The following is a 19,825-nucleotide window of genomic DNA, read 5'->3' on the forward strand; positions in this document are numbered from 1 at the left end:
CAACTCTTGAATCTCCAATCAATGGTATTTGATCAGTGCCACTGGGGGTCATCACGGACTAATTTAGGTAAAATAATTCAGACTGCAGAATCTAATTCAATACAGATAGTAAGGGGACTGATTTGTAGAAAAATGATCTCGAAGTCGAAATTTGCCAATAGGTATACTTCTACGTTGAATATCGGAACTCTTTGATTTGGATCTATACGCTTAACTTGATATTTATAGGGGGAACTTGGCGAATATAATCAAGGCTTTCGCAGGGTCAGTGAGTGCAAATCTCCCTCCTCGGCTTCCCAAAAAACGCTATGAGAGATTTAAGGAGGTACCATTGGCAAGTGTACAAGCTTCACAAAAGGACATATCTTCCAATAAGAATCATCATTGACACTTAAGAAGGATCTTTTCTATAAACCAAATGGACTGCAGTCAATCAGAGAGTGGATTTGATCTTCTCACGAGGGACTCTCAAGCAATTTGAATATGATACAGTATCACAAAATACGGCGTGATATATACTCTTTACTCTTTTGGTAGTTCTTTTACGCCAAAATAAAGGTTGACTAACCAGATCCCCCCTGAAAACGCCTGATCAGGGTCTTCTGCAGCCGCACAATCTGAGTACTTTACAGCAGCTGCTGAATTCTCGAGATCAACGTAAACAAATGAGTTTCCAAGAGGGCCCGGCCGAAGGCCAGCCATCGAAAAGCTTGTATGAGACGCTTCAAGAGAATAAGGGTGAGTGATTCTGAGAAAGTCATAAATCAAAGCCTTGAACTGACTGTAAGACAGACCACTAACCGAACTTACAGCCCGTAAAGAAGAAGAGTATCAGAAGAAGTACATTGAAAAGACAGTAACTACCCACCGATTAAACGATGACGAAGCAAAATATCTGGACGACTTGGCACGTCGAGAATACGAGAAAGAACGAGAGATCGAGCGTGAAGTGAACAACCAGCTCAACAAGTTCAGGAAGTAGGTATCTGTCCATGGCTCTAGCAGCTGGGGCTCCGTCCCAGAACCCGTGGCTCCTCTTGCTTCGCTCAAGTCGTTGCGTGGGGATCGGGGCATCTTCTACGGGTTGGTAGCTACATTGAGAGTGCGAATTTGCTAACCTGGGAATAGAAATGTGAAGGAGACGGGAACCAAGGTTGTCGAGCCTGTGTCCGGACCAGCTGTTGCTGTGAGACCGAGTAAAGTGGTGAAGAGGACTGCTAAAAGAGGCAGTGGTGTAATTGGCATCAAGAAAAAGGCAGTTGAGGGGAGTAGTAGTGATTACAGTAAATCAGAATCGGTAGAAGTTGAGAAGAGCACTGTTGAAACGAAAGAGACGAAAGAACCAACACCACCCAAAAAGGCAGGTGGGCTTCTTGGAAACTATAGTGACTCAGACAGCGACTAATGAGATCTGCTGATGGAGATAAAGTCGGGCCGAACGAAAAAATCGACTCAAATGCGACCCACGAAGCGACGACCAAAATCAACCCCCCATTCCCGAACTGCTGGGCACGTGTACGCCCCGACTCGAGCGCAGCGAGAGGAGCAAAGGGGTCTGGGGCGTAGCCCCAGCCGCCGGAGGCAGACCCGCGGTCGAAAAGGGCCCCAGAGGAGAGGATCTAGTGATGAGTAAGAATTATTACATATACATAAAGAGCTAATGCTGAGTTGAATCTTCGTTAGTGGTGGTCATAATCTCGTTGAGAGGTCAATGGAATAAAAAATAGTTTTATGAGGTGATGAGTTTAGGCACTGGTGTAGGCCTTCTTGGGAGAGGGGAAAGAAGGGCCGATTTCACGCAGAGATTGGGCAGCGAGCCATTGGCCCATATCGACCGACTCGGCAAGAGGCTTGCCGCTGACAAGACCGGCGAGGAAACCACCGGCAAAGGCGTCACCAGCACCGTTAGAATCGACAATGTCTTCACTGGAGATGGGGTGAACTGGGAAGGTGTGGACAGTAGTGGTCTTGTTGTTAACATCACCAATAACAACGATAGTATCGTCAAGACCTTGAGTGATAACAACAACACGGTCTCTCTTGGTATTCTTCTTGGGAAGCAGAGCAATGTGTTTAGCAATCTCGGTAATGTCCTTTGTGTCTAAACCGTGAGACTCGGCATAAGCAAGAGCCTCGCTCTCGTTACCAATAAGGTAGTCCCAGTATGGAGAAGAAGCATCAAGAGGCTCCTTGAAGAATTGAGGCAAGAAAGGAGCAGACAAGTTGATGCTGAAGATCTTGTTGGTTTCAGCAGCATGTTCACCAAGAGCATTAATAGCAGGAGGACAAACAGTCAAGTGGAAACCTCCAACATAGAAAGCCTTAGCCTCCTCGACATACTTCCAGTTCTCAGGAGCCTTGAGATGGTCCAATTTATAGTGGTTAGCAGCAGCCAAGTCAGTGACAAGAGAACGGTCGTTGCCAGTAATAAGAGCAGCACATTTACCAGTAGGAATGTCCTTTTGAACCATGTAGTTAGAGTAAACACCAGCCTCGTCATTGGCTTTAGTCAACAACTCAGCGTATTTATCTTGACCGACCGATCCGAAGTAGATAACCGAATTGGCAGGCAACAAGTATTGAGCACCACGAGCAGCATTTTGAGCAGCACCTCCGGCCAAAATATGAACCTTAGGTTGAGCCATGACCTCGTCGAAAATAGGCTTGTGCTTATCTTCAATGAGAATAGCATCATTGGCCTTGAGGTCGTACTTGGCCAAGTACTCGGCATCAACATCAGCTTGAAGATCAAGAAGAGGGTTTCCAAGAGCAAGAAGATCAAAAGTCATTTTGGCTGTTAATGTTGAATAATTCGAAACTTTGTATAAGGACACAAACGATGATGAATGTACTAGATCCTGCCGTCTGTTGTTGATATTTATATGTATACTGGCACCACGAAAAATTGCACGTGAAAGTGAAAATTCACCTGTCATTAACCCCTGCCTCGATAATTTCGTCAGGGTAGGGGTCCTCACCGTCAGCACGGCATCGATCCGGGGTCTCATACTGGATATATTCGGTCGAAAATTTCTAGAGTCAGTGATATTGGAATTTTAAAAAAAAAGTCGGGTCCAATCGAATATCTCCTTAACTGAACAAAACCCAAACTAACCACGCCATTCTGCCGTTCGCAATTGGCCGATCGCACCACCACCAAACTCGCACTTCCTTTGTGGGACTATCTCCTCTCACTTGACAAGTCTGCATGTGACCTGTGACCGTCTCAGGGTTTCACCAGATCAACTGATTTCTTTTGTCCCAGCCGCTTCCCAAACACAATTCTCTTTTCTTCTCCGTGGCCACTGACCCTCAACAAAAACCACCACCAACTCTCACCCTACTACCAATAGCCTCAGCAGTCTCAATAGCCTGAATATAAGATATTAGCAGCAGCAGAAGTCGAAGTGCTCAATTCACTCGACATACTCGACACACTCGATACACTCGATACACTCCTTTACTGATATAAATAACCAATCCATCTCCCGTAGAACTCTAACCCACTCCGTCAACTCCCCATTCTTGTAAACAGACCGACAGTCTACCACCCAAAACAGCTGTCCCTGCAGAACCACCTTATCGGTCATGCAGGGCCGGCCCCCTGCATCTGTCACCCCTGCACCTCACCGGCGATTTTCAGGCACCACCGACCCTGCATGGCTCCTACCGGCGGGGGCGGGGCCGCTGTGCCTCCGGCGGCTGGGGCTCCGCCCCAGACCCCGTGGCTCCGCCCCAGACCCCGTGGCTCCTGCTTCGCAGGAGATTGCTAGGACCGTGGAGCCAGCGAACGAGCGAGTCGGGCTGGACCTGAACCATAGAACCCGTAAAAAAACCCACCCGTCAACACCCAGACCCGGCCCCCAACAAACCCGGGATCCCCCCGAAACGACTCGAGCGAAGCGAGAGGAGCAACCAGGGTCTGGGGCGGAGCCCCAGCCGCCGGAGGCACATCCTGACCACGAGCGTGCATGCGAGGACGGTATGGGATGATACCGAGGTTTGGGGATCGAGTATTTTTGTTGGGATTGGTCCCTGCATCGGCTGGCGTGACCGCGGAGAGGACCAGGTGACGGGTTTGTGGCGCGGTGGCGTCGATGGGGTATAAAAGGGGGTTTGGCGTGGTCTTAGGGGCTCAGAGAGAGGTTTTTGAGAAGGAAAACAGTGAAAACGGGCGTGATTCGACGCAATTGACGGAGATATCCAGGTTGAAGAGAGCTGTTAAGTTACCTGCAGTACTCGCTTGCTAGAGATGCATAAATAATAGACGGATCGCGGTTTCTGCAATTGGGACATTTGTTCTGCTATTTCTCGCTACTTTCCGGGTTCTCCTCTGAAACTGGTTTGATTTCTGGATAAAAGAGTGTTTGTGTTAGTTACAAGTCATTGTCGTTATTGATTGGTCGCTACTGATTTTTTTATTTTTGACTGTTGCTTGTCTATTGCTCGGTCAATTGCTCATTGCTACACTGGTTCTGTCATTAGCGGTCCATTAGCTATTGATAGGCGATTCGGTCAGCTGATACTGGCTAGTGATATTCCGGTACTACTGGCTTTTGATTTCCCGCGCTACTAGTGAAACGAGTGATACAATTAGTAACTTCTAATAACAATTGATAGTACTGGTGCTACTAGTAATACAACTATACTACTAGTGATACACCTGTACTACTACTGATAACTTCAGATACTACTGGCAGTAGTATTGATACAAGTCATACAACTGGTGCCATTATAAGTTCTGATACGACTGGTTCTACTGGTCATATTACAGAGCGCAATTGATATTCTCGGCACTACTAGTGATCTAACTGATACTACTGACTTCTGATCCCACTAGTACTACTAGTGATATAACTGATAATTTCTGAATACGGTTCCACTGACACAACAGAACATGTATGGAGACCCAGTCAGGCCGTATATCGGCACGTTTCTAGGAAGACAACCTGCCGTGATTGAATTCGCGCAATGGTCGGGATTCAAGGTCTTGCCAGCACACATCGACGAGTGTGTAGCGGCATTTCTGTTCTATGAAGCCATTCACAGGCTGTCAGCAGCATTCAGTCCGCGACTGGTTTCCAGCTACAAGACGCTGAGTCGCAGAAACCAGATCAATTTCGACATCCACGTGGTGTCCATGGTACAATGCATTCTTATCTGCATCATCTCGTACCCACTGTTCAACGACCCTGTCCTGAGACTCGACATCTTCAATTCATATACACCCTATGCCGGGTTCATCTCGGCCATGGCCATTGGCTACTTTGCGTGGGACACGTACGTGTGCACGAGATACGTCCATCTGTTCGGACCTGGGTTCCTAGTGCATGGAGTCTGTGCTCTGCTGGTATATGGCCAATCATTAAGACCGTTTGCTCTTTACTACTCGCCAATTTTCCTATTATTCGAGCTATCGACGCCATTTCTGAACGTCCACTGGTTCTCGAGCCACTTACCAGCCGGCACAATCCCCAACTGGATCCAGACCATCAACGGCATCTTCCTGCTCATCACCTTCTTCTCAGTCCGCATCGTCTGGGGATTCTTCTACGCTGGACACTTCGGATACAACTTCTACAAAGCCTACTCCTCGCTCGCCCTACCCACCTGGGTCCCCATCTCCATCCTGGTGTCCAACCTCACACTCGACACTCTCAACGTGTTCTGGTTCTCTAAGATGATCACCATCGCCCGTCGCAAGTTCTCGGCGGCCGGCCCTACCAAGAAGAATCAGTAATAGACACTTTTTTATTCTGCGAGTGGTGCTGCCTCCGGCGGCTGGGGCTCCGCCCCAGACCCCGCTGCTCCTCTCGCTTCGCTCGAGTCGGGCGTGGGGGTTCCCAGCAGGGCTTGATCCGTGATCTGAAAACCAGCCAGCGAGGCCCGCCCGACGCCCGACTCGAGCGAAGCGAGAGGAGCAGCGGGGTCTGGGGCGGAGCCCCAGCCGCCGGAGGCAGCGTCGCCTTAACAGAGAATTAAAGTCTATTGAGAAAAGAAAGCGTCAGTTCTGTAACTGGCGTAGCCAGGGCGGTTGAGAGAGTTGAGGGCGACCTGGATGTCGGTGTTGATGTCGGCGATGAGTGCTTCTTTGGATACGTAGTTGAGTTCGGGTCGGATGTAGCCGAGGATCATGAACTTGATGGCCGCTCCGTAGAAAGCGTCGGAGAATTTGTGGATGATATGGATCTCGGCTGACCGTTTTTTGTTGCCGTAGAATGGGTTCCAGCCAACGCTCATGACCATGGGGAACACCACGTCGCTGTCTTTGCCGCATTCCAGGGTCTCGCCGTAAGAGAATTCCACTTTTCGAGTGCCGTCGGTGCCTTCAGGACATGTTTCTATCGTGTGCGGGTGCTGGCTCGATTTATGAACACTGGCCCATCCGTAATAAATACCAGTATCGCCAATATCAAGAGCGTCAAATGCATCTTGAGGGATGTTGGCAGTGGGGATTCCAAGGTCTGACGAACCTCGACCATAGCCTGCAATCACTCTTGTATTTACTCGTAGAGGATATGGAGGTTCTGGCGACTCGGGGCCTACAACCTGTGGTCTATTTTCTCGAGACATGGCAGTAGCAGTGGACGTGGTCATGGCTTGGGTCTACTTTTGTATCTACCCCTGGCTCTAGATATCAGGATCTCGGTTGATGTAGTGATAGTACAATGATCCACGTAAATATTCGCACTCGGAAGTCAGAAATATTAAACCGACGCCAAAAAAGAAGTGATCTCAGTTGAAAACAAACTCAAATCCAGTGTGGTTGCTGAGATATTAAGCTCCGTGACAGTTTCACAGATAAGCTATCAGTCAGTGATGCCGTTTATGGCAGCTATCACTTCAACATTGATTATCGGGCCCTAACCCATTGATATAGGAAGATGGTTTTCTGAGGATTGATCGTGAGCTCTTGTTGTCATTAAAACTCATTTTGAAGAAAATCAGATACAAGAGAAGACTAAAATCGAATTTTGCAGTTAATTGAGGGTGGTGTGGCACTTTTATGGCAATGTATAGTAGGTTGGTCTGTTAAAGAGCTTATAGATGCTATATAGGACACAGTCATTTGCAATAGTGTTAATAATAATTCTAAAAGAATTATATGGGTCTGCAAGTATATTTATAAGTTCTGGAATATCATGAGATTCAGCTTTTGAACCGAAATTCCATGGCGTGTAAGAATTCCAGATGGCTGTTTTGGGTGAGAAACTGCCCTTTTGATGCGATGCCCAATCCCCGACGCCCAACTCGAGCGAAGCGAGAGGAGCAGCGGGGTCTGGGGTGGAGCCCCAGCCGCCGGAGGCAGCACCACCCCAGGGAAAGAGCCCCGAAAGTGGGAGAATGAAGAGTGAAATTTGTAGAACCAAGTACAGTAAACTCAGGGGTAAAAATCACGTGATGGAGATCCCAGATAAAGATAAGATACGGATAAGAGATGACGGGAAGATCCAGTGACTGATTGACCAGTGGATTTAGTTTGACTGGACTGGACCATACCAAGAAGAGGAGTTTTGAACTGGGAATAATTGCGAAGAGGAGTAGAAATGGCTACAGTTCAAGGATCAGTGAAACTGATTGAGGGCCTGCGAAAGATACATACGTTTCCGCAGTACTATTTAGAGTGTGAGAACGGAAACCGACGAAGCTCGGTCGCGATTATTCTTCGGTTTCCCGGCGTGAAATGTATTGGAAGCACAGTAACTGAGGTGCTGAATAATCTGCCGGAACTGGTAGACCCGGAAATTCTGTTTATAAAGCGAGCGACCAGCGAACGGGATAGGTGGTCGTCGCATATCGCGGTTCCCGGCGGGAAATGCGAGAAAGACGAGACAGATCTCGAGGCTGCTGTGAGAGAAGCGTATGAAGAAGTGGGATTGGATCTCACAAAAGACGGTGTTTACGTCGGTCCATTAGATCAACGACTCCTGAAAGTTTCCTGGGGAACGCGAGCCATCATGACTCTATGTCCATTTGTGTTTATTCTGACGAACCTCGAAGCCCAAGTCGAAATCCAGCCATCTGAAGTGGCCACGGCATTCTGGTATCCTCTTTCTAAGATTCTAGACCCGTCAAAACGGTCGATAGAAACAGTAGGTGTCGACGGACGATTGAGTCTGGAAAAGTATAAACTGATTCCCTCGGCTCTTCACAAGTTCATCTACGCTAATGTCGGCAAACTGAATTTTTCAGCCATTGACCTTTTCCCGTCACCAAACGAACTTCTTCACTCGGAAACCAATGCTGATTTAGCAGACCCGCCATATAAACTGTGGGGCGTCACGTATTCAGTGATGATAGATTTGATCTCGGTGATCGATCCACCTCCACCACAACGGATCCGCGCCAACGATATCAAACTGCCAGTTCTCCAGTTCTGGGACATGCGATTCTTCATCTGGCTCTTCAGCTACCGCTACCTGCACAAACGACGAGCGGAAATCGACCGCATCCTCAACGGTCCCGGCCCAGTCCCAGGGGCTATGAACCTCGTCAACCGCCTGCTCGACGGCTACTTCCGCTATCCTCGCCAGGCTATTGTCACGGCACTGGCTCTCCGCACCGTCGTCTCCATGTACCTGGTAGCACGGGCGGTGCGTTTTCTTCTCTCGAGACGGTAGATTTTTCTGCGGACGTGGTGTGCCTCCGGCGGCTGGGGCGCTGCCCCAGACCCCGTAGCTCGCTTCGCTCGTTCTACGGGCATCCCCAGCTGCTTGTTATCCCCCGACGTAACGAGCGAAGCGAGCCACGGGGTCTGGGGCAGAGCCCCAACCGCCGGAGGCACGTCGCGACCATAAAATGCAAAGTGTTTATTAGTATTTAAGGGAGCATGGGCTTAACGACCACCGAGAGTTTGCCCTTTTTGCGCCATTCCTCGCCGAGGAGTTGCAGACGGAGAGCTGCTGGGAACCGCTGGTCGGGTTTCAGCATGGCCCAGGGTCCAGATGCCAGTTGAAGGGCTTTGATGGCCTGGCGGCCGTACACTTGGACAAACCGTTCTGAGGCAATGTCCCACCAGGCAGCCACGGCGGCAAAGTCGCCGTTTTGAACGAGTTCGGGGTCTTTATTGAGCTGGCGAGCAAGGAATCGCCAGGTGTTTGAGAACGGGTATGGGTGGTTGAACGGTGTTCCTTTGAGTTGTTCGGTCATGGTGATAACTGTCCATACAGAACACATTCCAGACACTCGTTCTGAGTAGACAGCATCGTCTTCCCATTTCTCGTTCTTTCGTTTGTATCCCATACGGATCCGGCCCTCTTCAGTGTCAATGTTGCATGAGTAACCTATCACTTGAGGACACTTTTTCACGAATCGTGCTAATAGCAAATCGACCAATTCCGGGAACTGAGCCATACAGAAAGTGGCCAATGTTCCTAGTGGCACGGCAGATTGGACTGCTACAATGGTCTCGGTCTCGGCTTGTGCAACTACTCCTTTGGCGAAAAAGTTCAGTAGCCATAAATAAGTGAGATGATTGAACTTCTTAGCTTGTTCAAATACATCGAATAGTTCTCGTAGAATCGTTTGTAATTGGCCTCGTGAGTCGGTCAATTGACCTAATTTGACTTTAATATGACGTTTGTTCTGAAAACAGTATTTGCGAAGATTGGCATCAGCACTGACAGGCGCGAGGATTTTCTCCTTGATTTCCACAATCTTGGCTTTTCGTTGAGCAAACTCTTTATCTACTTTAGTCCAGTCTGTATACTGCCGAGATTTGGCTGCTTCTTCGGCTGCTGCCTTTGCAGCGGCCGCTTCAGCAGCAGCTTTGGCTTTGGCTTCTTCAGCTGCTTTCTTTTCAGCTTCTTTTCTGGCTTCTGCATTAGCAACATCTATAGCTTCCTGTTTCTTTCTTTCTTCCTCTTGTTTCTTTCTAGCTTCTTCTAATTCCCGTTGGATTCTAGCTTGTTCCTCCTGTTGTTTCCGCAGCCGTTCTTTTTCAGCCTCTGCTTCACGACGTTTTTGTTCTTTGATCTCTTCTTCGTACCGAATTCGCTCGTTGATCAAATCTGAGACTCTCTTTTTACGTCGAGCGACGATATTATTGGCATTCTCATTTGTCGAAATGATCTGAAGATTGAACTGGTCTGTCAGTTGATCCAGCTTGTCCTGTATCGTCTGCTCATCGTCTTTGACGAGATCAGCGTACTTTTCTATATTTGATATACTCCATTTGTTGACCATGGCATCTAATTTGTTGATATCGGCAGTCACTTGCATCTGGTTCATGATACGACTGGTTCTTCTTAGTGATGGTGAAATGTTCACCTCGGATCCAAAAGATCGATCACTATCTAACACTGTTGTCTGATATCTCGATGCACTGGCACTTCCATTAACAGGCGAAGAAATAGCTCCTTTATTAGAGAAGCTTCTGTTACCACTATCGCTAGTCACACTTCCCACATGAGGAAATGATTTAGTGGCCGCCGGCGTCGTGGAACGCTGATTCTGTCCCGGTGTTTTCAGTGGAGTACTTGTATTCCTTTGAAAAGACAGCTGTGATGGTTGTTGTGTTTGTGTTTTCAACGGAATGTTCATACTCATACTTCCAGTCGCACTTCTATTCAAAAAGCTGTCTCCTGGACTACTACTAGTAAAAGTTGCAGTATTTAGTTTTTTTTGGTCGTGCAGACCACTAACACCAGTCGGAAGACTACTCTTTTCCAGATCTTTCAGCAGTTCAGATCTTTGTTCGGTAAACAGACGGAAACTCTCATCTTCAGACCAATCACTCGTCGCGTCCTCGCCGCCTGCTTCTTGTCCAAGAGCATCCTCATAGGTCACTTCTATAAACTCGTCGTCATCTTCACTATCACCGTCTCGAGGACCGACTGGAAACTCTTCTTCTTCAGAATCCTGCGACCACAGCGAGTCGACATCCGAGTCGCTGTAAGAGCTTGATCTATGAGGAGTAAAACGCATGTTGATTTGACACTAGTGACCAGCACTTTTGTTGTATCAACCCGCCAATCTAGCAGTATCCAGTGTCTAGTAACTACACACCTGTGTCTCAGTTACCAATCGTTTCCAAAAGAGAACAATTCCGGAATTCTGATTCTTCGACCGAGTGTCGAGCTCTCTCACGATTCACGAACTAGGTGAAATATCAACATGCATCGGCACTCAATTGTCAGTCCCTGTATAGTAATATCACATGACTTCTCAGGGGGTGAGAAGTTACTGACGACTGATGGCTTCCGAAAGTTTTTTAATTCTCTGTCAACAGTTTTAATTAAATAAGATTTGCGTTAAGGACGTTTAAGCTAGCAGGCAAAAAAGGTCCAGGTGAGTTGAATACAACCAACCTTCGAGCGACAGAACCGGGCTAGTGATCCGGTTTATGGTCCTCTGAAACTCAATTGAAAACTTCAAAGTATCCTCAATTCAGAGTACCCAGCTTCTGGGGGCTCCTCACGCCCGACTCCAGCGCAGCGAGAGGAGCCACGGGGTCTGGGGCGGAGCCCCAGCCGCCGGAGGCACATGCCCACCCCCTGAACATCCCCGGTACAAGAATGAACCTCGAATCACCCACAGCCGCACCGAATCTCGTTTCTGAAAATTTCAAGTTCGGGAGAGTGAACCTGGATCAGCGTGAAAAGAATCCGACAGACCAGGTGTGATTGAGACGGTCTCGCAGTGAATTTGTCGCCAGAATAAATTTCCATTTGTGGTATCTGACTTGCTAGCGACTCGTAAACGAAGTTAGAGAATTCATTGGCGTCGAACCTGTCTTCTTTTTCAGAAACACCAGATCCACTATAGACATCATCACACAAACCTCGACATGAGCATGTTCAAGAGAGCCTTTCACACGACGGTGCCCACGGCAGGAAAACCCGGTGTGAGCATTGTCCACCCGGTGCATCACACAGTGAAGTTCAAAAAAGCCCAAGTATCAGAGAGATACAGAGAACTATTAACACCCAAGTCGTCGATTCTGTCGGCCGGATTCCGACCGCTAGTAGTGTCGCCCGACCGAGTTCGCGACCACCATTATAACACGATTCAATCAGATCTGTTACTGATTAACTATATGCATGGAGCCGAGGATAAAAAGGGTATTAAAATGCGAGAATGGGATGGCTCGTCGCCATATCATCTCAACAGAGCGCCGCGACCTCCTCGTGGCCGATCTAGAGCCACTAAAGACATTAAAGTACGAGATTGGTCGAATGTGCCGGAAATCGTCGGAGTATCACTCAACTGTTTTGTCCCTGAAGCCAAAGAAGTGTCAGATATCGCGGTTGCTGCCAAACTGCAACTACAACAAATCACAGGTGTTAAAGCCCGCACCGTCTACTCACGATCCAACGTGCCCACCTGGAGACTACGTCCCGGTATGGCCATGGGCGCTAAAGTGCATCTTGTGGGACGACCCATGAACCAATTCTTGTATACACTGACCGAAATCGTTCTCCCGCGATCCAAAACGTTTACTGGAGTCTCTAACAGTGCTGGTGACACCACAGGCAACATCACTGTCGGTATCAGTGCCGACGACGCCCGCTCGTTCCCCGAAATCGAAGGTAACATCGAACAATGGGCTACCACCTTCGGTTTCGACATCACCATCCACACCACAGCCCAAGTCGACCCCGACGCCCGCACCCTCCTCTCGGCCTACGGGTTCCTCTTCAAGGGTGAAGAGAAGTTCCCGTCGCGAATGTAAATAATCCACTGTACATAGTCCTTATTTCTTCCAGGGGGACAGCATCTGGCGGCTGGGGCTCTGCTCCAGCTGCCGGAGGCAGTCCCCCTAGGTGGAATAGTAAAACACAATAAAATTATTTAGATAGCGGCGAGGGTTTGATTTTGCGTTGGAGCTCAGCGACCCGGTCGCCGAGGGAGAGGGCCAGGCCCTGGCCCTTGGACCGGATGCGGACGTGGCCGGTGACCTTGCCAGAGGCGTCCTTTTCGATGCTGAGGTTGGCAAGAGCGTCTTCTCCGAACGAGGAGCGGGCATGCAGGTTGGCCGATAGGAACTGGCACTCGTCTTTGTAGTTACCGTCGGCATCTGTTTCGTCAGAAAGGGCACCGGTGGTCAGACACGTCATGTTCGTGTTCTTGAGCAGGTATGCCAGGAACCCTCTTAGACTGGGGTACGTAACTGAGATGTTGACTTTGTTTTCCCACTCGAACTCGCTCCACATGGTCCGGAACTCGGTCTCAGAACAGTGACCGGGTTTAATGTAGTCCATGATATCCACGTGGATATCGTTGATGATGACCACGTTGTTCACGCTGCCAGTGTGTCCTTCGTAGATAATGTTACCGAAAATAACGCCAGCATCGGCTGATGACACCTTGATCGTGGTCTGAACGCTGTGGAACGATTGTGGCCCGACATTCTGTGTGGTGGGTCGCTCTACAACCTTCAGGTCTCCCAAAGTCGCAAACTCCACAGACAGGTTCTGTAGAGTCTCGGTGGTCTGGTTGAACAACAGAACATCCAGTACAATATCGAACTGGTGCACAATCACATACGCTTCGGCATACACAGGGTCTGAGAATCCGGTCAGTTGAACAATGCGGTTCAATCGAGATGCAATCTTATCGCTGGATGCATCGTTGGCAGCTGAAAGTGCTGCTTCGTCACTAGCATCGGCATTCTCCGAAGAAACGTTATTAGCCTCGAGACGCGCAAATTGTCGGAACTTGACGGGGCTGTCAACACGTGTAGCTGTCTTCTCACGTTCATTAGCATTCTTTTCGTCTTGTTTCTTCTTCTGTTTATCAATAAGAACCTTAAAAGCAGAGTGAGAATCCTGCAAAAACGCCAGGTCAATGGCGTCATTAGTGTCCAGAAGTGCCTGGATACACGAATACACTCTGTCAGCAGAATCCTCATCGATCTTCTGACTGACGATTTCCGACTCGCCAACTCGTAGAATCGATGTCAGGATAAGCAGGGCCTCGGCACGAAGCGCGTTCTTGTGTGAGTCGTTGTTGGACACTTTATTGAATCTCAGCACCAATTTAGTGATGGTGACTGCCAAAACTGCTGCCACAAAATAGTTGCCGTCGAGAATAAGTGCTCGTAATGGTGGTCGAGATGACTTGACTTTTTCCAGGTTCTTGGCATCAGTGGCTGTAAAAGCGCTTTCTGAAGCATAAGTACCATCAGCCAAAACTTTAGGTCCTTTCTTATGAGTGGTTCCTCCATTTGTAGTAGCACCGGACTCGGCATTGTCAGCAGCCTCTTCACCATCGTTTCCACCATTTAACTTGTTACGTTCGGTAGACAGAATAGGAATCTCGCCCAAACTCTTACGAATATGGACCCACGAGTCATGAATATCTGTTTCTTCTAAACAATACTCACCAAGAATCCACAACGCGCCTCTATAAACACTGCCACTGCGAACCTCGTCACTGTTAAGAGTGGTCAAAAGACGCTTGACAATGGATTTACGAAGCTTGGGATACAACTCGACCACTTCCTTGACAAATGCAATGACATCAACAGCAGAAGACGAGTTGAAATCGCCAATAAAATCAAGCAGCAAATCAACCACACTAGTAGCCACTTCGCCAAACTTAACAGCACATGTGTGAATTGACTGGATCAACAACTGTCTATACTCGGTATTCTTATCAAAGTCACCACTGTTATTGACAGTCTTGGCCAAATCTTTCTTGAACAACCTCACAACATCATCCACATTCTTACTTGTAACCATACTGAGAGCCAATTCAAGTGCCTTTCTTCGCACATCCAGATCTGGACTCGACAATACAAGCAAAATGTCCATAGTCAGGTCGTTCAAAACACCTGGGTTCTTAATTCTCAATTTATCGACAATACTCAACACAATCAGCTTGATATTGTTATCCGACTCCTTAACAGCCAGATCAATAAACTTACTAGCAGCCGTTTTAATAGCTGAAGCATTACTAGTCAAACTGGTAAGTGCGTTAGCTGCGTCATATACAACCGTATTGGACGAAGATTCAAGAATCTCGCCAATAATCTTGATATAACTGTTCTTGAGTTCTGGATGGGTCTGTGCGTCCTTACGAATGAATTCAATAAATGCCAATTGCAGCAATTCCTCGAGTCCACTGATATTGGTATGATTCTTCTGGACAAACTCAAAAGCATCGTCTCTGCTCAAATTGCTGAGTGCAATAAACGCATTTCTCTTACAAGTAGCATCTGTCTCGTTATCCAGGAAAATCTTAATCAATTCAGTAGCATCAGGAATCAAGTGATCTGCCGAATGACTAGCAATTGAGTACACAGTGAACACGGCATTCTTTCGCACATAAGCATGACGATGGTCCAAACAAGCGCGAATACTGGGAATAAGAGGTTCTAGCAAATCGGGTTCGCGTAATTTGCACAAGAACCGCAAAGTAGCACCTCGAATGTATTCATTGGGATGTTGCAAGTCGTTTCGAATGGCATTACAAACAAGAATCATCTCCTGCTTGAGCTTACCATCAGCACCCAACTTGGGACAGATTTCCCAGTAAAAATGCAGCAGCTTCTTGAGCTGCTTGTTCCGCGACGGCATCACAAACCGGATAATCTGCATCAACAACTGAGGCATGGGGTCGCCATTCAACATAATCGTCAAAATGCGCTTCATGGCATCGATCTTCTTCTCGTCCGAGCCCTTCTCCAGCAGGTTCATAAAATCCTGCACCGACGGCTTCTCCGCGGTGTTGCTCTGCAATCTTTGTTAGCGACTGGTTGTTTTTGGGGATGGGTTGTGCCTCCGGCGGCTGGGGCGCTGCCCCAGACCCCGTTGCTCCGCTTCGCGGAGGGCGTGGGGCCGTGCGTTTGTGCTGGTTTTTTCGGGTTCGCTGTCCAGCGGGGGACAGGGGATGCTATCCAGCTCAAAAAATTCAGGATCCAATGGCCAATTGCGCCCAACCAATCCCATCTGCCCCAAACCGACCACGATCCCCTCAGATCCACCGGCCCCCCAAACCCGACTCGAGCGAAGCGAGAGGAGCCTGGGGGTCTGGGGCACAGCCCCAGCCGCCGGAGGCACGGCCCCCAGTCACTGACTTACCTCGTAAACGAGAGTGTACGATGTCGCGTCCGCCATTGTCGTTGTTTCCGTGGTCTCACAAACGTGCGTGTCGTGAAGTTGGATGTCGAGCCTTTTGTCGCGCTTGAGTTGTTCACAAATCACATGGTACACCCTAACCCTATAACACCCTGAGGGGTGGTCGTGGTCTCGCGAGCTGGCCGAATTCGAGCTTTCTGACGCTGCTAGTCAATTTATATACCCATTTTAAAAGCATTGAGAGTATTCTTGAGCTGTCTCGAGCCCGTAAATTGCGTTTCTCACCGGACCCTCTTCAGGAAATAACCGGCACATTTTGGCAAAACTCAGGGGGTGAAAAATTCAGCCGCGCGCACCTGTTAGGGGTCAACTTCACGGGTTTACAAGGTCTTATCAGTAATCGCGACAATGGCTATTATTTTTGTAACTGGTAAGTGGTGGGTGCGGGGTGTGCCTCCGGCGGCTGGGGCTGCGCCCCAGACCCCCTGGCTCCTCTCGCTTCGCTCGAGTCGGGGTTGGGGGTGCCAGGAGCGCGGGGATGGGGGACGGACGTTTCTAACTGAATGTCAGGTAACAAGAACAAACTCAAGGAGGTCAACCATATCCTGGGAGCCGACCGACTGGATAACAAAGCCCTGGATCTGGAGGAAATCCAGGGCACCATTGACGAAGTTTCGATCCACAAAGCGCAAACGGCTGCCAAACTCGTAAGTCCACCCCCCTCCCCACGCCCGACTCGAGCGAAGCGAGAGGAGCAACCAGGGTCTGGGGCGGAGCCCCAGCCGCCGGAGGCGGTCCCCCACCCCCGAAACTAACCCCTGTAGATCGGTGGACCCGTGATTGTCGAGGATACGTCTCTGGCGTTCACGGCCATGAACGACCTGCCTGGCCCGTATATCAAATGGTTCCTGTCGGCAGTCGGGCCTGAGGGGCTGTATAATATGCTGGCAAAGTTCGATAAGGGTGCCAAGGCCATTTGCACGTTCGCGTACTGTGCTGGACCCGGTGAAGAGGTAAAACTGTTCCAGGGAGTCAATGAGGGAACAATTGTATCTCCTCGTGGATCGCGCGATTTCGGCTGGGACCCCATTTTCCAGCCCAATGGCTACGATCAGACTTACGGCGAAATGGCCATCGACTTCAAGAGCACTATCAGTCACCGCAAACTGGCATTGGATAAACTTAAGGCTTTTTTGGACCAGCTGTAAGGGGGTAGCGGTGTGCCTCCGGCGGCTGGGGCTCCGCCCCAGACCCTGGTTGCTCCTGCTTCGCAGGAGTGGCTGGCTGGGACGGTTGACGGTCGTGTGAAGTTAATAAATAAAATAAAATAAATATTCTACAGCAGGATCAGGACGAGGTGCTCGTCAGTAGTGGGAGTATCCTCGTTTACGGGATGAGGCGTGTAATGGCGCGTTTTTGGTTTTGTATTCGTTGTAGGTATCAAGCAGAAGTGCATACCCTCGATGGGTTTTGCCGAGGAAATGGTCTGCTAATCGCTTGTCGTTATCCAGTCGACTGAGATATGCGCTGCAGATTTCACACACTTGTAGTTTCTGGAACCCCGAGAACCCACTCACGTCCGACAGCGCTTTGATCTCCGTGTTGATATTGTTTTTCTCCATTCGCAGTCGTTCTAAATTATTCAGTTCTTGTAATGCTTTTGTGATATGTCCTTGCTCTGCCAACAACTCGATTTCTTGTAATGACATGGTAATAGCTGTAGTCAGCGTCTCGAGATCTCGAGTCGCCTGGTTGATTTTCTCCATATCTTCTGGCGTCTTATCCAGTCGTTTATTAGCCACATCGATTCGTTGTTGCAGCTCGTTAATATGATGTTCCAGTGTTCGTTCATGCTCTAAATCAAAATCTGGAAACTTGACTCCATTCTTCACCTGGTTCAAGTACTCCAATCGATACTTCTCGGCGTGCATCCGGGGACACCTGCCAATCTGCTTCACTCCTGGGAAAAAGTCGTAGAAACACCCTCCCAACAAAAACGATTTACATATCTTCGGGTCATACAAATCAATCCTCTCTGCTCGCACCGGCCGTCGCGAATCAAGGGCATCTCGCCCCATCAACTGCTCCAGCAATTTCCGCTGTTCTGCCGCCATCGCTATACTCTACACCTCAATCTGTCCCTCTCTCGTGCTCTATGCAAATTATATTACCACCAGTGCGGCTCGCGAGGCTCATGCGGCGAGGACTGGGGACTGCCTCCGGCGGCTGGGGCTTCGCCCCAGACCCCACTGCTCCTCTCGCTGCGCTCGAGTCGGGATATGGGTTTTCCCAGTCGTTTTTGATTGAGTAAGAGCTAAAGAAGTCCGGGATGGGCTCATAGTGGAATATTATATGCTTATAACGGGTGTCTACTGGGTACCCAGGCTTCAGGATAGCTGCTCAATTGCACCATTTCCGCTGGAATTTCAATCTGGAACTTGCTAATACTGTTTAAAATTCCATAAATAAACAGTGATGTAAAACTTAAAAGTTGAAATTGGAATTTTTGGCAGGTCAAGACGGGTGCTGGTCACACGTGTAGACGCAATACCGGGGTTTATCACTCTGCAGGAGCAGGTGCGGCAGGACACGCTGGACCTCGAAACTCGACTTCGAGACCGACTTCTTCAACATCCACAGACCACTTCCTCACTCCAAAAACTAAACAATTGACTCGGTTGCGAGACAAGTCAATTTACAATTGCCATCACTGGAACCCGTCTCTGTCGCCACCACAAAAGATCCAAAATGAAGTGGCCCAGCCGCTCTTCCATCGCAGCCACGCTGCTGATGCTGGCATCAGCTGTCTCTGCCGACTGGTCCATCCAAGACGGAGCCCTCTCTATCACCGGACGGGGCTCTGCTACCAGCAGACCGTAAGTTCTCCGGGAACTGCCTCCGGCGGCTGGGGCGCTGCCCCAGACCCTGTAGCTCCTGCTTCGCAGGAGTTGCTGCCACCGTCGACGCAACGACTCGAGCGAAGCGAGAGGAGCCGGGGGGTCTGGGGCACAGCCCCAGCCGCCGGAGGCATGCCCCCCTCCCAAAAATACCTGCTAACAACGAATCCAGGTTCTCAGAACTCAGTAGTCCAATTGAATTGAGTGAAGGGGCTATTGCCAAGGTCAAATTTCAGACCCTGAGAGACGGATCAGGTGCCCGAGCTCATCAGACCGTGGTTCAGTTGAAGGATGTTGAAAATGAGGATCTGGCGTTTATGTTCACTGGATCTGTTAGACCGAATGGCAAGGCCGATATTTCAATTGCACACAAATCCGTGCCACTAGCTCTTCAGGGGAAAAAGCTGAAACTGACGGTGTTAGTGGGCTCGTTTGGGTCGGATAAACCCGTGGCTGTCGAGGTCACCGACTCGTTTATTGTGGCCCAAACTCAGCAATTAACTGAACCTGCCCGTTTAAAAGCACTTCCTGAACTGCATCACACTTTCCGTGCTCCTCCAAAGACAGTTGCCAAACCCATTGCTCTCGCTTTTGTAGGTATTGTCACCAGTCTTTTAGTGATTCTGCTCGGGTTCTGGCTCGGTACTGCCGACCTTGCTGCTCTTGGCTCGGCTGTTTCAAAGGCTCCTCTTGGCCATATCGGACTTCTGTCATCACTGCTAGCTTTTGAGCTCGTGTTTGTTCGCTACTTTCAGGGCACCAGCATCTTCGACACCCTCTTTGCCGTCGCCTTCATCGCCCCAGTCGCCATCTTCACCGGCTCACGAGCCCTTCGCGAGGTCCGCGAACGTCGTCTCAACGGCCAATTTAACTAAAAATCACTTTTTCTACCTTTTTCCCGACCTG

The 19,825-nt window shown here is 49.2% G+C and overlaps 7 protein-coding genes across 7 annotated transcripts; 2 read left to right on the top strand and 5 right to left on the bottom strand.

Moving 5' to 3' along the window:
• Window positions 1-1,745: 1,745 nt before the first annotated feature.
• ADO1 (adenosine kinase) lies at window positions 1,746-2,789 on the bottom strand (the record flags this gene model as incomplete). Its single annotated transcript, XM_018880411.1, has 1 exon — window positions 1,746-2,789. One exon carries the CDS (start codon window positions 2,787-2,789, stop codon window positions 1,746-1,748), a length of 1,044 nt encoding a protein of 347 aa, XP_018734580.1.
• Window positions 2,790-5,985: 3,196 nt separating this feature from the next.
• Window positions 5,986-6,597, bottom strand: FMN1 (riboflavin kinase; the record flags this gene model as incomplete). The annotated part of the gene is made up of 1 exon (XM_018880422.1): window positions 5,986-6,597. One exon carries the CDS (start codon window positions 6,595-6,597, stop codon window positions 5,986-5,988), a length of 612 nt encoding a protein of 203 aa, XP_018734581.1.
• A 2,223-nt stretch (window positions 6,598-8,820) lies between these two features.
• Window positions 8,821-10,926, bottom strand: GLE1 (nucleoporin GLE1; the record flags this gene model as incomplete). Its single annotated transcript, XM_018880433.1, has 1 exon — window positions 8,821-10,926. The coding sequence occupies one exon, from the start codon at window positions 10,924-10,926 to the stop codon at window positions 8,821-8,823; it is 2,106 nt and encodes a 701-aa protein (XP_018734582.1).
• Window positions 10,927-11,794: 868 nt separating this feature from the next.
• Window positions 11,795-12,673, top strand: MRPL7 (mitochondrial 54S ribosomal protein YmL7/YmL5; the record flags this gene model as incomplete). The annotated part of the gene is made up of 1 exon (XM_018880444.1): window positions 11,795-12,673. One exon carries the CDS (start codon window positions 11,795-11,797, stop codon window positions 12,671-12,673), a length of 879 nt encoding a protein of 292 aa, XP_018734583.1.
• A 115-nt stretch (window positions 12,674-12,788) lies between these two features.
• Window positions 12,789-15,641, bottom strand: SEC26 (Sec26p; the record flags this gene model as incomplete). Its single annotated transcript, XM_018880455.1, has 1 exon — window positions 12,789-15,641. The coding sequence occupies one exon, from the start codon at window positions 15,639-15,641 to the stop codon at window positions 12,789-12,791; it is 2,853 nt and encodes a 950-aa protein (XP_018734584.1).
• A 1,745-nt stretch (window positions 15,642-17,386) lies between these two features.
• LUC7 (Luc7p) lies at window positions 17,387-18,136 on the bottom strand (the record flags this gene model as incomplete). The annotated part of the gene is made up of 1 exon (XM_018880466.1): window positions 17,387-18,136. The coding sequence occupies one exon, from the start codon at window positions 18,134-18,136 to the stop codon at window positions 17,387-17,389; it is 750 nt and encodes a 249-aa protein (XP_018734585.1).
• Window positions 18,137-19,236: 1,100 nt separating this feature from the next.
• Window positions 19,237-19,794, top strand: SWP1 (Swp1p; the record flags this gene model as incomplete). The annotated part of the gene is made up of 1 exon (XM_018880477.1): window positions 19,237-19,794. The coding sequence occupies one exon, from the start codon at window positions 19,237-19,239 to the stop codon at window positions 19,792-19,794; it is 558 nt and encodes a 185-aa protein (XP_018734586.1).
• Between the last annotated feature and the right edge of the window lie 31 nt (window positions 19,795-19,825).

The sequence above is a fragment of the Sugiyamaella lignohabitans genome, chromosome A (genome assembly GCF_001640025.1).
Source record: "Sugiyamaella lignohabitans strain CBS 10342 chromosome A, complete sequence".
Classification (NCBI taxonomy): Eukaryota; Fungi; Ascomycota; class Dipodascomycetes; order Dipodascales; family Trichomonascaceae; genus Sugiyamaella; species Sugiyamaella lignohabitans.